The sequence below is a fragment of the Haematobia irritans genome, chromosome 2, assembly GCF_050003625.1.
Source record: "Haematobia irritans isolate KBUSLIRL chromosome 2, ASM5000362v1, whole genome shotgun sequence".
In the NCBI taxonomy this organism is placed as follows: Eukaryota; Metazoa; Arthropoda; class Insecta; order Diptera; family Muscidae; genus Haematobia; species Haematobia irritans.
Window position 1 is genome coordinate 102,221,386 of NC_134398.1, and position 17,411 is coordinate 102,238,796.

At 35.3% G+C, this 17,411-nt stretch overlaps 2 protein-coding genes across 2 annotated transcripts; both read left to right on the forward strand.

The window, feature by feature from the left end:
* Positions 1-3,087: 3,087 nt before the first annotated feature.
* On the forward strand, positions 3,088-6,861 carry LOC142224889 (uncharacterized). Its single transcript, XM_075294665.1, has one exon. It carries the CDS (start codon positions 3,088-3,090, stop codon positions 6,859-6,861), a length of 3,774 nt encoding a protein of 1,257 aa, XP_075150780.1.
* An 89-nt stretch (positions 6,862-6,950) lies between these two features.
* On the forward strand, positions 6,951-8,833 carry LOC142224890 (uncharacterized). The gene is made up of 2 exons (XM_075294666.1): positions 6,951-8,203; positions 8,416-8,833. Exons 1-2 carry the CDS (start codon positions 6,951-6,953, stop codon positions 8,831-8,833), a joined length of 1,671 nt encoding a protein of 556 aa, XP_075150781.1.
* Positions 8,834-17,411: the final 8,578 nt, after the last annotated feature.

Genomic DNA, 17,411 nt, shown 5'->3' on the forward strand with positions numbered 1-17,411 from the left:
AAATTCTCAAATTTCTAGCCTAAAATTAAAATTTCTACGGAACCGGAGATTCAAAAAACGAATCTGAAATTGCACGTTCACCCCTAAGACTATTATTTAACCGAAAAAACAAAAGGAATCATTTCTAGTCCTAAAAATATAATAATATATATATATATATATATATATATATATATATATATATATATATATATATATATATATATATATATATATATATATATATATATATATATATATATATATATATATATATATATATATATATATATATATATATATATATATATATATATATATATATATATATATATATATATATATATATATATATATATATATATATATATATATATATATATATATATATATATATATATATATTTCTAGCCTAAAATTAAAATTTCTACGGAACCGGAGATTCAAAAAACGAATCTGAAATTGCACGTTCACCCCTAAGACTATTATTTAACCGAAAAAACAAAAGGAATCATTTCTAGTCCTAAAAATTGCTTATTTTCATATAAACTATTTCAAATAAAGTCAGCATACAATGACATATTTCCTACATAATTCCCTATTAAAGATTGCTCATTTCCCTAAGTAATCTGGTTGTGAAAGAAGAAAATTTAATCTACTTAAAATTTATTTAAACAACAAGAAAGCTAATTTATACCTAAAATTGCACATCTCTCTTAATTTTTTTCTTTGAATTTGCATGCATGTGGCAAAATGGTTAAAAAATATATCGTCAAAAAACGTGTAAAAGTGAAATATTTAAAGAACCGTAAAAAAAAAAAAAAAAAAATATATATATATATATATATATATATATATATATATATATATATATATATATATATATATATATATATATATATATATATATATATATATATATATATATATATATATATATATATATATATATATATATATATATATATATATATATATATATATATATATATATATTATATATATATATATATATATATATATATATATATATATATATATATATATATATATATTATTTCGCCAACAAAAATTTGCATTCCCTTTTGCAAAAAGTTTATACCGTTATTTGCAACAGGTTTATATTTATTTCGTTTCTTTTACATTTTCCCTTTCGATCTATCTTTTTTGCAATTTCTTATCACAAAGTTTCATTTCATTTTCTTTTGGTCGCTTAAAATTAAATTCATATTCGCCCAAATCTTTATCATTCATTTCGTCGTATGTTAAAGAGAGTGATATCGACAAAGAAGAGAAGTTGCCTAAAACAGAAAAGGTGATGGATGTCGCAAGGGAGTAAAATTAAAACTGAAGTGATACAAAGTGAAGCGAAAGCAACAAACATATTCAGTATATGTATATATATACAAATCTATTAAATCATCGTTAATATAGTTTATGTGAGCGTGAAACTTAATTTGTGAAATAATTTGTTTAAAAATAAATCATATTAATTCTGTACAATATATTAAATAACACAGTTTCGGGTCGCGCGATTAAAAACAAAACACACACATACACAAAAAAAATCTTAGACCTGCATCTCAAAGCTAAGGTAAACTTGTTAGTAAATTTTACAACACAAAGTAGGTAAACGTTTTTGAACTAACCCATATTATTTGCTTTACCCAAACACTGTGCATATGACAAGATATAAATCATAGGAGAAAAAGAACACTCTCACATACACAATTCCAATACACACATACAAGCTCAAACTGTTATACTGCCTCACTATCTCTCTCAAATATTCTCTCACCAAACTAAATCTGGTATACCGAACAGTGTTTCGTTACCACATCTTGCACACAGTGTTGTGTAACCTGAATTTTGAGGACAATACAAAATCACAAAATTATTAAAAAATATATGCAGAAGAATAACTTATTATATCCATGGAACGATTGGAGAGTCTATTCAAATTTATATGGCGAAACTGAAATAAATATAAAATCGTTTCTCATGAAAGAGAAATAATTTAGTGGAAAATTACATTCATACAAAAGTCTGAGTTGAATATGAAATTGCTGTACATAGATGCAGATAAAAATAGAATATTCTATCCAAAGCATTTGAAATAATAATAAATTTGAACTAACAACGATTAAACTAACCCTAATTCATAATTTTATTTTCATATACATATTTATTTATTACATATCATATGCCCATTCGATTCTTTTGTGTTTTTAAATTTATCGAAAAGAGAGTAATTGATCTCTATCGTCGATATTTATGGTTTCCGGAATTTATGAAATGATACTGTGAAAATTTAACAAGTTATATTCTCGTGGAATAAGAGTCGTTTGTACTGGAGATTTTGAAGTGAAATTATTGTTATCATTATTAAATTCTGTCTTTCGGCTGGTTTACGATTACCAAAGAAAAGCTCTTTCGTATATTTATTTAAAACCGTCTCAGTCGGTCAGGTTTCAAAATAACCTGTAGTTACATTTGTGTCGAATTTCTAAAGTCGGGTTTACAATCAATCTACGATCTATACATTCCCAACTGATGTGTAGCAATTATGTTCTGACTCATTACACACTTTCAAACTTTCGTCCGGTTTACAATTAACCAATAGCTAGACATTTCAACTGATGTGTAGCAGTTCGAAGGTGTAAAGATAATTTCACTTGGCATATCTAAGTTTCAAACATTTTCTATTTCTGTGAAATATTTTTTCTCTGTGAAATATTTTTTTTCCATGGTCTTAAGTTCAATATATCTTTTCTTACCATCCAACCCATAAATTCGTGGGAACCCTTGCAATTATTTGGAAATAAAACGGGTTATGACATTTTCTGCCTGTTAGTTATAAGTAAGTAGTTCTACGTCACATACCTACTTTTCGATTTTTACAATACCTATTGGATTAAAGGTTATAAGAAAACCGACATATTTGTCATTTGAAGAAAAAGAAACACCTAAGTTACCGATTTTCGATCTATTGAGATTTCATTTGAAAGTATTGTAAATTTGAAATTCACCGTACATTTGCCCTTCTGACTCATTACGGTGATTCTTAAAAGAGGGAAATTCATACTCTCTGTTCTCCTGTATCTAGACATGACATATCCCAAAGATATAGATGGTTCTCTGGCAAATGAAAACACTGTCATGTCGCCACCTATTTATGAAAAATTTGCTTTTATTTGCAATCAAGTAACAGAGTTCTGTTCAAATTTTGAGAATTCAGATATCGCGGATCAAACCGACTCTCTTCTGGAAGTCAAACTGGATGACTTAGAAGGGAGATGGGGGAAGGTTCAAGGTGAATATGAAAACTTGATGCTGTGTTCTGAATCTGTTGTTCCTAATGAGTTAAAACAGAATGCAAAAGTTAACTTCAATATCTGCTCTGAGGCTTATTATGAAACACGAGCTCAAATTTCAGATATCTTAAGAATATCAATTAATACTGCACCTCGCAGGACAGCGCGTCTAACTCTTAACCCTTACAGAATCTCAGAACCCCAGAATGTTAATACGTCCGAGGTGTGTATAAAAGTCCCCCCATGTGACACGGAGATTTTTAAGGGCAGTTACGAAGAATGGCCATCTTTTCGTGACATGTTCACGGCCGTGTACGTAAATCACCCGAAGCTCACACCCGCACAAAAGCTCTATCATTTAAGGAATAAAACTCGAGGAGCTGCGGGCGCTATAGTAAAGCGATATGCTTTGTGTGATGAAAACTTTGCTTTAGCTTGGAATGCTATGAAAACTCGGTATGAAAACAAACGAGTTTTAGTAGACAACCAACTCAAAATATTGTTCAGTATTCCCGTAGCGAAATCTGAGGATAGTGAATCCTTGCAAAGGATACACTCAACTGTAAAGGATTGTCTCAGTACATTAAGTTCTCTCAGCGTTAAGGTTGAGACATGGGATCCCATTCTCATCTACTTAATATCTACTAAGCTTCCCGAAGAAACTATTTCTCAATGGGAACAATCCCTCAAAACCCATCGTGAACTACCAAGTTGGTCCCAAATGGATGAGTTTCTGGTCAACCGATTCGAGGTTGTGGAACGAATATCCAGTTTTCGAAATTCCAAAATTTACAATGAAATATACCCAAAATGTTCGTCACAAAATCCAAGCAAAGTGCAAACATACACATCTCAGGAAAAGCTCAATTATTCTTGCCAGTTGTGCAACTCAGATCATAATATCCGGGTTTGTCCTGATTTCCGAAATTTTTCTGTTCAAGAACGCATCGATTTTGTGTTTAAGCAGAAACTCTGCAATAACTGCCTCTCTGCAGCTCATTCAAAGTCTAAATGTAAAAGCAAACGCGTTTGCCTCACATGCAAGAAACAGCATCATTCTCTGCTGCATTTAGATAATGGCAAAACCTTGAACAGTGATTCCCAAACTTCTCGAACATCTGGCGCTAATAAATTTATTAGTCAGGATTCCCAACGACTACCCGAACAACCTATTCCTTCTACTTCAAAGGAGGCCTACGCGCGTGTTGACGCAAATTTTTCACAAAATAGTGAAACAATTTTGTTAAGGACCGCATTGGTTCAAATTGAGCATAGAGGTGAGCTCTTTACGATAAGAGCCTTAATTGACTCTGGATCTCAAAGAACCTTTTTATCGGAAAAAATTAGAAATCGATTACAAATTCCTTACCGTAAATCTCGATTTGAAATTGGTGGAATCGGAGGAGTAACTCAAATCGCAGATAAAGAATGCGAGCTACATTTATATGCCCAGAAACACAATGTCCGGTTTTCTATTAACGCGATCATACTCCCAAAGGTTACTAGAAAATTAACCGCTGTCTCTTTTCAAGTTTCCGATCATTCTGCTCTCCTAAGCCTCGACTTAGCGGATCCAGACTTCAATATATCATCCAATATCGATCTAATACTTGGCAACGACTCTGAGCGTTTCGTTAATCTTGACGGTATCAAGAAAAATGTTTATGGTTTCGCATCTGCTTACAACACCATTTTTGGATGGGTTCTCAGTGGGCCAATGCCGACTGAAGCAATCCATGCATGTACTACTAAGGTAGTCCCTTGTGAATCGGATGCTCTCAGTGATGTCCTTCGGAAGTTTTGGGAGATTGAGGAAATCCCATCACACCCAGAGATTTCTGATTCACATAAATTTTGCCAAGATCTTTACGCCACAACAACTACTCGTGATGCGGATGGCCGCTATGTAGTGAGGCTCCCGTTTAAAGGAGAATTCCCAGAAACTCTTTATCTTGGTTCATCAAGATTTATTTCCCTAGGACAATATACTAGAATGGAGAGGGCTTTATCAAAGGATCCCAATCTTCAGGATCAATATAACGCGGTACTTAAAGAATATATCTCGTTAAATCATATGGAGGAGTCTTCTTCTCAAGAGATATCTTCCCAAGGTAAATATTTCTCATTTTACCTCCCACACCACGCGGTGGTACGCCCTGAGCATAAATCCACCAAAGTGCGTATAGTTTTTAACGCATCCCGTAAATCCAATTCGGGAGTCTCTCTAAATGATGTACTCTATACTGGTCCCACGCTCCAAAGTGATCTAATTTCTACGACACTAAATTGGAGAAAGTATAAATACGTGTATAGTGGAGACATACAAAAAATGTATCGTCAGATCAAGATACATCCCGATGACAGAGCGTATCAAAGGATTTTGTTTCAAAAAGATCCAAAGGGCCCAGTTAAGGATTACCAACTGAACACTGTGACATTTGGCATTAGCTGCGCGCCCTTCCTCGCTATACGCACTTTATTACAACTCGCTTCTGATTGTGAACAGCAATTCCCTCAAGTTTCTGATATTATTAGACGAGAAACTTATGTCTATGATATCTTGTCTGGTGGATTTACAATCGAAGAAACTATTAAGTCTCAGAAAGCACTTATCTCAGTACTCAAGACTGCAGGTTTTCCTTTAAAGAAAATAACTGCAAATGATCCCAAATTGCTGGTTCACCTTCCTCCAGAAGATTTGTACGATTTGGATTTATTACGCTTCTCGGAAACCAGTTCCACAAAAACTCTTGGGATAAAGTGGAATGCATTAACCGACAAATTCACATACTCTGCCCTTCCGACCCAAACTCATGACTCGGCCACAAAGCGTCAAATACTTTCTCAGGTGGCTCAACTCTTCGATCCTGCAGGATGGATAACTCCTGTGGTAATTAGGGCTAAAATATTTATGCAACAACTTTGGCTTGAGACTAAAAGTTGGGATGATGACATATCTCCTGATTCCTTGCATATTTGGAATAATTTATTGAATGATTTAACGCAGATAAAAATTATAGAAATATCACGTTGGATTCAATATATGCCTGACGATAAAGTTCAAATCCACGGCTTCCGTGATGCCTCCAAGGGGGCGTATTGTGCCTGTGTCTATCTCCGTTGTCAGACATCGACTCCTACTGTCTTCTCTCAGCTATTCGTAGCAAAAAGTAAAGTGGCGCCTCTAAAACATGTCTCGTTACCTCGTTTAGAGTTAAATGGAGCATTTTTATTGGCCCACCTCGTGAAATATGTGACGCAAATATTTGACGATAACATTGCCTCGATTACACTCTGGTCAGATGCGTCCATTGTTTTAGGTTGGTTGTCCAAACCACCATACTCGTGGGAGACATACGTTGCAAATCGCACGTCTCAAATACACGAACTTGTTCCCAATGCTAAATGGAGATACGTGTCTACACATGACAACCCCGCCGATCTTGACACTAGAGGATCTAAGCCTCGAGATCTCGTTCCCAATACGCTTTGGTGGAATGGTCCACCATGGCTCACTAATCCTGAATCGACTTGGCTATCGAAAAACCCAGTTATTCCATCAAGTTAGCACTGAATCAATCGATGTAATGTCTCGATTTTCTTCATATTCGAGAGCATTTTTCCCACAATTCCCATCCTCAATGGAAAAATAGTCAAATGGTTCAAACTACGAATCTCTCTCAAAATGAGATCCAATTCGTCAAGTTTCGTCTAATATCTCTGGCTCAACAACAATATTATAATTCCGAATACGAAAATTTGAGGAAACGTAGTACTCTCTCTAATAAGAGCAGTTTACTAACTCTGAACCCCTTTTTGGACTCGAACCAAATCATTAGAGCAAATGGTCGCTTATCTAACTCATCCCTTCCGTACAAAGAACGATACCCGATAATACTACCTGGAAATTCCCATTTTTGTCGACTTTATTTATCCCATTTACATGTCTTCCTGGCCCATGGAGAATGCAATTTAATGTGTAGATTTGTGCAAACGGAGTTCTACATTTCCCGCCTAAAAGCTCGCGTAAAGGGTGTCATACACAAATGTAAGATTTGTGTTATATACAAACATAGGGCCAGTTCACAAATAATGGCTCCTTTTCCACCCGAGAGGTGTACTTTCTCACCACCATTCCAAGTCTCAGGTATTGATTTTGCGGGCCCCTTTGAATTGAAAAGCTCCACTCTCAGAAAGGCTCCCATTACGAAAGAATATGCCTGTGTATTTGTGTGCTTCAGTACGAAGGCAGTCCATTTAGAAGCATGTAGTGATTTGTCGTCAGCAGCATTTGAGGCTGCGTTTGTCCGTTTCGTCGGGAGGCGAGGGCTCCCATGTAGAATATTCTCGGACAATGGTCGCAACTTTGTTGGAGCTAGTAGAACTCTCCTTCCTGATTTTACACAGTTTCTACAAATATCGTCCTCTGATATTTCACAGAAGTATTCGGTTCATGGCTTTGAGTGGAAATGTATTCCTCCCCATGCGCCTCATATGGGCGGTCCATGGGAAGCTGCCGTTAAAAGTTTTAAAACCCATTTAAAGAAAATTTCTGGTGCTCATAGATTTACATTTGAGGAATTTTCAACTATTTTGGCCCGAATAGAAGGAGTTTTGAACTCTCGGCCTATTTCGGCTATGACAGAAGATCCAGCAGATCTCACGGCCTTAACCCCAGGCCACTTTTTGAGAGGATCTCCCATATTAGCTTTCCCGGAACCTATAGCTCCGAAATTATCAATAATTAACAGATGGACCAAATTAAAATCTCTCCATCATCAGTTTTCCCTGAGATGGAAAGAGGAATATTTAAGGACAATGCACAAGTGCTACAAATGGAAATATTCCATATCAAACTTAAAAGGGGACGACTTAGTAGTTGTAATGGATGACTTGCTTCCACCCCATGAGTGGCTATTAGGTCGGATCTGATTCGAATGTACGAGTTGCCGATATACGTACAGCAACAGGAATCATAACTCGACCTATAGCAAAGCTGTGCTATTTACCCTTCTGTAATACCACTGAAGATACTCAGATCCAATAATTCCTTACACACTATATCAAACTATTCATCACTAACATACATTTTCATTCATTAACCTCATATCATACATTTCAGATCTCATCAACAGCGATCACCAAATGTTTACAAATGCAAACTCTGCAATAAATTTTACGCGCTTAAGGTTTGCCCAAGGTTTTTACAAATGACCCCCAAGCAACGTAATATATGGGTCCTACGTGAGGTCTATTGTGTTAATTGCCTGGCAAGAAGCCACCGCTTTCGTGACTGCCGATCTGAGAACTTGTGCAAGAAGTGTGGAAGACCACATAATACATTATTACATCCAAATTACACTGAACGCAAACGGAAAACATCCAACAGCACCACCAAGGAACAACCAAGTCAAACCAAAGGTACCAACAACACTAAAACCGGCACTTCCGATACATCCAGTCAGCAAACATCTAATCAAAAAATTATTTCCGAAGCTATACGTGCATTAGCGACCGTACTGTGTACTTCCCCTAAGTAAATCGTGGGGGGAGCATGTCTAAACTTATGTTTAGACTTATTCATAAATTGTAGCTATAGATACATTTGAATTTAACACACTGAATTATTGTGAATCATAAATCGTAGCTATAGATACATTTGAATTTAACACACTGAATTATTGTGAATCATACCGAAATATCAATATAAACTTAAAATCAATGCGCTCATCACTATTACTAATTAATCAGGATGTCTATTGCGAATTATTTTTTATAACCATGATTATTGTATGTAAAAGCGCTTAAGTTTCGTGGTAAGCTTAGAAACTTATAATCGATCAATCTTTTCCCAAATCTTGAACGGTGAGCACAATCTCTAATAAATTCTACATCTCCAAATTCTAAAACCCTTGTATTTTTCTCATTCTCTTGTCTCGGCGGTTTTAATTGTGGAGTCATAATTTCTCATACTAGAGAAATCATGACGGTCATCTAATCCAAACTCTCTTGTTTTACAAAGGTAGCCCATCTGTTGTCCCATCAACCTGTAGGGTCGCTTGTAGCCAGGCATCACATAGTTCTTTTTTTTGGTTTTTTGCAACATCATTTAAGGCACTAGTCTTTTGAGACAAAAATAAACTGATATAAAGTAGAATAAAATAAAATAAAATAAAAGCAGAATAAAATGAGATGAAATGAAATAAAGTACAATAAGATAAAACATAATAAAATGAAGTATAATACAATAAAATAGAATAAAATAAAATACAATAGAATAAAATTAAATAAAACAAAATGATTTAGAGTAGGAATTGAACCCAGACGTTCAGCGTCGTACTCGGAGGTTCTACCCACTGACCCAACTTAAGCCTGAAGGCTTGCTTGGCTAATATTGCTGCGGTCGCTTCAGTTGGCAATGCTTGTTTTGGTTATAGAAATGGTGTAAAACAATAGGTATGCTAGAATACTTGTTATTTTCCGAGTGGTTGAACTTGTATTTTGTTTTTATATTTTCATACGACATTTTCGAAATAGCTGCGAATTTCCAATTTTTTTTGGAAATTCCAGACTTTCCATCGATTCGTACTCTATATATAGGACAAAATTAAGAGCAGTCGTCAGTTTTATCTTGTCACGGACAACTTTGGGCAGCGCAGTGGTACAATTATTTTTTTTTCCTGTGAATATCCTTTTTATATTTCATATTGTAAGTATGGATTTATTAGAGGAAAATTGTTGCAGTTTCTCTTTTTTTAAGTGAATTATTTTTAATCACTAGGACGAGATAAAGCGAAGGATTTGCCTGAATTTTCCCTGTATTTCTGTGCCCAAATTTTTGAGGAAATATTTTTCTGGATTTTTGGCTTTGAATTTTGTCTGGTCACTGCGGAAAATATTCATCCTTTTCTGTCGAAGAAAGTCCTTTTTCTCCACGTGAATTTTTACGAGTTTTGTGGATTTTCATTTTGGTTGCACCAGGAGCACAGAAACCTGAAAACCCTAATTTTTTTTGCATGTATGATGAAGAAAAGGTATCCCATTGCGCTGTAGGGACCTTTGGGCATATCCGAATAATTTTTACTCTACATGGGTACGGGCAACCCTCATCGATAAACCCGCAACCACATTCAATTCCATCTCATCGTTTGCTATACGACTTTGGAACACCTTATGTTGGTGGAAGACCGCATTTTTGCAGGCGTAAATTGGCAGTAAATAGTGTCCTGTATACAAGTTTTATTAAACTTTAGATTTTTTTAAATTCACGAAGAAGTCATTATAGTGTTAAGTGATCATTGTCAATATGCAGAAATCGCGTTTTAAAATCGTTTAATTTAATTTAAATAAGTACATGTATGAGTGTAATAGTGCGCGATAATTAAACAAAATCGAAAATATGAACATTTATAAAAGACATTAAGACATAGTGTGTTACAACAACAAGAACATTCAAACCTATTTTAAAATTATTAAAAACCATGAAAATCAACAATATCCGGAAACACCTTGAAGGATCCTTCATCGTTGGAACCGTGTCAAAGTAAGTGATTTCCTTTTCCTTTTATATTTACTTAACATTGCCAATCATCGAAACACTGGTTTTGATTAAATACAACAAAATTATTATTATATTAAAAGTCACCAAAAGGGGAAAACTGCTAACAGTGTTGATGATTACAGTGTAGGTGAATTTACTTAACATGCAAACACAATCAAAATCCTCCTCCAGTTCAATTGAACATTTGAGCAAACGATCGTAAGTCATGTCATAGCCCGGTGGGTGTTGTTGAAACTCGCATGACTGACGACCGCAGTTCAAATCCCGACAAAGGAATTTTTTTTTATTCATTTGTTTTTTTTTTTTGAAGAACTTTTTTTTTATTATTATTATTATTATTATTATTATTATTCTCTTTTATATAAAAGTGTTTGAATAATTATTATTGCAAAATAATAGATACAATTTCAATACATTCATTTGTTAAAATATATAAATTACCGACATTTCTAAAATTTGATTTTGATTGCATGTTAACATTTGTTATTACTATTGTTGTTGTTGTAAACCTAGAGGGTTGGCAGCGAATTCCAACTCCGTCAAATCGGGCTTTGAGTTATTTTTCCGCGTTTGAAATTTGAAAACAAAACAACGATTGCATAAACGTAATTTTATCATTAATTAATTAATCCTCTCAGTGGCTATGAAATAGCGCACAGGCTTAAGAGGAAGACGAAACGAGTGATTATCTTTTGAACCCCAGGTTCGAAACACAGCGCAGTCGTGTTGTTATTTTTAATTATTTTTTTTTTTGTTTTACCTCTCGTAATTTTATTTAATTTATCAAACAATATGAAAACATATTTCACATAAATTTAATGCAATAACGCAACCTATTTCGCTGTGGGATGCTGGTAATCGTTTAAAAGTAATTGTTCAAAAGATCAATTTTTTTTTGGGACCCAGGTTCGAATCCTGTCACCGTAACGTTTTTTTATTTTTTTCAACCATTTGTTTGATTCAATTCAAATTCTATTCTGAAGTTTAAAAAACTCGTAAACGTATCCGGTACAATTACAATAGCTAAGTTTTGATTTATTTATATATATATTATGCATGCTATGTATTACACTCATATTCTATTTACCTACATATATGATATCCGAACTGGATATATTTCTTTTCCAGCCTTTTTTTGTGTGATTTATTTTTTTCGCGATACCGATCTCTGCATATAGTTAGGAATGTGTTAATTTTGATATAAAATTGAATTTTATTCTTCAGTTTGAATTTTTTTTCGAATATAGTGAATGTTATTTCTTTTTGTTGTTTGCTATATTTGAATTATTGCATTGGTTTAGGGCATACTATTGCGAGTCAATTAATTCATATGTAACTTTACATTGGTTCTAATAATTTATTGTTGAGCTACTAGACTGCAATACCATTAGGATGTCTTATATCTGAATTTGGAATGATTATGAGACTCAAACATTTAAGTTTCGAATTGTACTTTAATGAATTATTTGGTAAATAAACCAGGATGAAAATGTAAATCATTTTTCTTTGATTTCCTAACTGGGTGATGGGTTGATGATATTTGGGACCATGGGTTATTCTAAAGCAAACGGTCATGGTCAAGGTTGGGAGGGGTACTTTCAGGTGTTGCCATCTATACACCTGCTTCGCATCCAAAAATTTCTTCTGTTCTTTTCTGTTGTCTTTTATTCTATTCGTATCCTGCACGCATATCTTTAAGTAATATTTATATTGTGGTTTTCTTGGTACAATCTGAACATGGTAGTTGAATTATTCGAACCCAACCAATAGCCGACGAGACAGAGGCCGGATACTATGCGTGCTACTACACTATTGTTCAGAACAAACTTGCCATCAAAAGAGATTTCTCAACCGTTGTATGCTACAGTATAATTTATTAATTATGGCGCCCAACGTGGGGCCCGCACAGTTCGAAATTCTAGGTTTTCCATCTTTGAATTTATTTCAAAAGTTAACGTGTGGCTCCTTTTTTCTGTTTCAGATCTTTTTTCCCTTTCCTTTTCATTAAATTTCCTTTATTTGTTTCCGTGTAGTGAGGAATAATTCTCTGGAATTTTGGCTAACAATCTTCAAGTGTTGGTGTCCAAACCGAGATTGTGATTCATATACCCTTAGGTTTTGTGCTATTGATCTTATCATTTTCGATTTCAGGAATTGTTGGTATTGGAATTTCGAGCAAGTATCAAACCGTCTTCGATAATGATGACGTTTATAGTACCCTAGTGCACTTAGTTTTGTGACTGTTTGGGACAGGATTTCAGGATATGTTGTTATTGGTTATTTTAAGCTGGTAACAAACCGTTTTCTCTGTTGCGGATATTCATGATTCTCTAAATATCACCTAATTATAGACAGGAATTTACATTTTGGTTTTATGCCAGTCTTGTACCGTCTATATTCATGATTATTTTTTTTGTTGTCTTCTTGTAATTTCTTTTCTATTTTTCCGAAGATTTTTTTGTTGATGCAAAATTTTTTTCAAGTCATCACTAGTTACGGATTTCAAATTTTATGATTTTTGCTTGATTCGATAACGCTTCCTTGGGTCCTTGAACAGAGTTCTAGAGGAAATAGAATTCTGTAAACGGTCTATTCACTTTTGATTGAATTAGTTTACATTTATTTGCTTCGATTAGTTTAAATTATTTTATTTCTTTTATTTTTTTTTTTGAAATTTTGGCTTTATTAATTTTTTTTTGGTCAAATAGATTTTTCTATTACAATTTACTCATGATGTCTCAGGAAGTAGAAAATAGTTCAGATCCTACGGGTCTTGAATGCTCACTTTGCAGTCATTCAATTACAAGTGTTTCTTATTCTGTTACTACTTCTTGTGCACATATTTTTCACAAATCGTGTCTTTCAAAGCATGTTAAGAAGAACAAGAATTGTCCTACGTGTGGTACGGTGTTATCGACAATTAGGTCAGATTCTGTTGGTCAACAACCTTCACCAATGATGACCCGTCTTCAATCTCAGAGGGCTTTGGACTTTGATTCTAGTCGGATAGGTTTGCAAGCCGTTGGCAATACTTCACCACAGAATCAATGCGACCATAGTACTACTGGTGCTCAAGATGCAGTTCGATCTGGCGAAACCCAGGCACAAGTTAATACTATCACTGGCGTACAGGATGACATACGTAGGATGATTTCCGCTGCTGTTAGATAACAACAGAGCGAGATGATGAGTCAAATTACCGATCAATTGTCGAGAATGATTACTTCGACTATCCAGTCTAGTTTGGGTAGATTGAATCAGCCCTCTCACTCAAATTCAATTCCTTCGTCACAACCTGCTAACCCTCCGCAATGCATTGGTTCACCTACGGAACCTCTTCCAGTTCAAACGCTGGAACAAATTTTAGGAATACCCGAAAATACAAATAGATCACCGAATTTTTCTAATCAAAATCGTAGTAATTCTAATTCGGCAAGTGGTCTTAGTGCGACTTCTTGCGTTCGACCAGATAAAGTTGGTCATATTATAAATAATTGGAAACTGAAGTTTTCTGGTGATCAGAGAGGCATGTCCATTGACAATTTTCTTTACAGAGTTGAAGCTCTTACAAAAGAGACTATTGATGGAAACTTTGATTTGCTCTGTCAACACATTTCCTCTTTGTTTGACTCGAAAGCTAGTGAATGGTACTGGCGATACCACAAATCGGTATCTGCCATATGCTGGCCAGATTTATGTAAGGCTTTGAGAATTCAATATAGAGATTCTAGGACAGATATAGATTGGAGGGAACTTATTCGTGATAGGAAACAAGGGCCCAATGAAACTTTTGATTCATTTTATGAGGCTATTGTTGATTTAAGCGACAGGTTGTCTCAGCCATTAGAGGAAAGTATCCTTATTGAGATACTCAGACGTAACCTTTTGCCGGAGATACAGCATGAGATTCTCAATGTTCAGATTTTATCTATTGCACATTTACGTGACATTTGTCGTCGAAGAGAATTTTTCATACAGGATGTTAGACGAAGACATTTTCAGTCTAAACCTATGACTTTTCGCAAAAGTGTGCACGAATTGTTAGCTGATTCTGGTGATTTTCCGACCGATGATATTTCGGCTATTTCACTAAAGTGTTGGAATTGTCATAAAAATGGTCACCGCTATCAGGACTGTATGGAAGATCGAACAATCTTTTGTTTCGGTTGCGGTGCACCTGATATTTACAAGCCTAATTGTCCTTCATGCAATTCAAAAAACGGCCAGTCGAGTGCGCTGAAAAGTGCACGCAGACCAATGAAATCGTCGAGCACGAATACCGAATAACTGACACTTCTACTATAGATGTACACACTCACACTGATGCTGATGTCAATATTGCAAATGCAATGTCACTACTGAGAATTTTGAAACGGAATTCTTCGACAAATTCGTTAAGGACCGATGTTATGGATAATGTGATTTCTAATAATACTTTTTCTACTTTTGAACCCTCTTTTTCTAATAATGTTGTGGTTAGTAAAAATCCACCTTCATATTTTAAGCCTTTTCATATTCGATTGGCAGAATACAAATCTAAACGAGCTGAGATATTCGATAATCCACCGTTGTCGAAAAGGGATGTTCGGTCGTCCGAGCGTATACGTAATTTTTGGCGCGGTGTGAAACATACGCACAAAAAACTTCTAAGTGTTGTTTCTGGTACACTTGATGATGTGAGACCTTATGCGTCTGTTGTTCTGTTTGGGAAATCTATTAGTGGATTACTGGATACTGGTGCCACTATTAGCTGTTTAGGCTCTGATGCGGCGAATGAATTTTTGAATTCGAATAGTAATTTTAAAAGGTTTCGGACATTTGTGCAGGCAGCGGATGGTAAAAGGGTTGATGTATTAGGAAAAGTTGAAACGCAAATTAAATTTAGAGGTGTTTCAAAACCCATTTGTCTCTATGTTGTACCTGGATTGTCTCAGAATTTATACCTAGGTATAGACTTCTGGAAAATGTTTGATTTGTTACCCCATAATCTTATTTCGGAATTGATAATGAAACAAAGCTCGAATGATGTTTCTGAAATTTCTGTTTTAAAGTCGTTGTCTGATTTAGAACGCCGTCGTTTACAAGTTGTCGTTGATACAATTCCTTCATTTTCGAAACAAGGCTTAGGTCGGACTGCGGTTGTTTCTCACGTCATTGATGTGGGCGAAGCTACCCCAATCAAGCAACGGCATTTTCCCGTTTCCCCTGCGATGGAGAAACTTATTTATGATGAAGTTGATCGTATGCTGGCGATGGATGTCATTGAGGAGTCAGACAGTGCGTGGTCTTCACCCATGGTTTTGGTAAGGAAGCCGGGGAAAGTTCGACTTTGTTTGGATAGCCGTAAAGTTAATTCCGTTACGGTAAAGGATGCTTATCCTTTGCCCAATATTGACGGCATTTTAAGTCGACTACCACGTGCTGAATTCATCACTTCCTTGGACCTTAAAGACGCCTTCTGGCAAATCCCTCTTGACAAATCGTCGAAGGATAAGACAGCATTTACCGTTCCCGGCCGCCCCTTGTACCAATTTAAAGTTATGCCTTTTGGCTTATGTAATGCTCCGCAGACCATGTCACGGCTGATGGACAAGGTGGTACCGGCAGATTTGCGAACGGAAGTGTTTGTCTATCTGGACGATTTGTTAATTGTGTCCGATTCTTTCGATCGTCATTTGGAAGTTTTGCTAATCATCTCGCAACAGATTAAAAGTGCAGGGTTGACAATTAATATAGAAAAGTCTAAGTTTTGTGTTCCTGAGGTACGTTATCTTGGTCACCTAATTGGTCATGGGGTTATTCAGACAGATCCAGAGAAAGTTTCAGCGATTGTTGATTTCCCGACGCCTCGGTCTGTCAAGCAACTCAGACGGTTTTTGGGTATGTCTGGTTGGTACCGAAAGTTTATCAGGAATTACGCGGCAATTACTAGTCCTTTGACTGATTTACAGAAAGCAAATAGGAAGTTTGTGTGGACTGACGAAGCACAAAAAGCTTTTGAAGAATTAAAGTCCCTCATGTCAACTGCCCCAGTACTGCATAGTCCCGATTTTTCTCAACCATTTTATATTCATTGTGATGCTAGTAGTACTGGTATAGGAAGTGTTTTGGTGCAGAAAACAGCGGAGGGTGATGAAGTTCCTATTGCCTTCATGTCAAAGAAACTGAACCAAGCCCAACGCAAATATACAGTCACCGAACAAGAATGTTTAGCTGCTGTGCTAAGCATAAAAAAAATTCCGAGCTTATGTGGAAGGACATGAGTTTACTGTGGTGACCGATCACGCGTCATTGAAGTGGCTCATGTCCCAAACAGATCTCAATTCTAGGTTGGCAAGATGGGCTTTAAAGCTTCAAGGTTTTCAGTTTAAAATCGAACATCGTAAAGGTTTGAGAAATATAGTTCCTGATGCACTTTCACGTACTAACTGTGGGGATTTGTCCGAACTCGAGGTATTCGAATTGTCCGAATTGGACGGGACTGGTATTTTCGTGGATTTAAAATCCGAATTTTTCAAAAGCCAACATTACAATGACTTATTGGACAAAGTTAGGAA

Bases quoted from the DNA above. Each gene is read 5' to 3' on its own strand.
- LOC142224889 (XM_075294665.1), top strand. From the start codon at position 3,088: ATGACATATCCCAAAGATATAGATGGTTCTCTGGCAAATGAAAACACT.
- LOC142224890 (XM_075294666.1), top strand. From the start codon at position 6,951: ATGGTTCAAACTACGAATCTCTCTCAAAATGAGATCCAATTCGTCAAG. The intron at 8,204-8,415 runs GTGGCTATTAGG...CATACATTTCAG, and splicing joins GACTTGCTTCCACCCCATGA to ATCTCATCAACAGCGATCAC.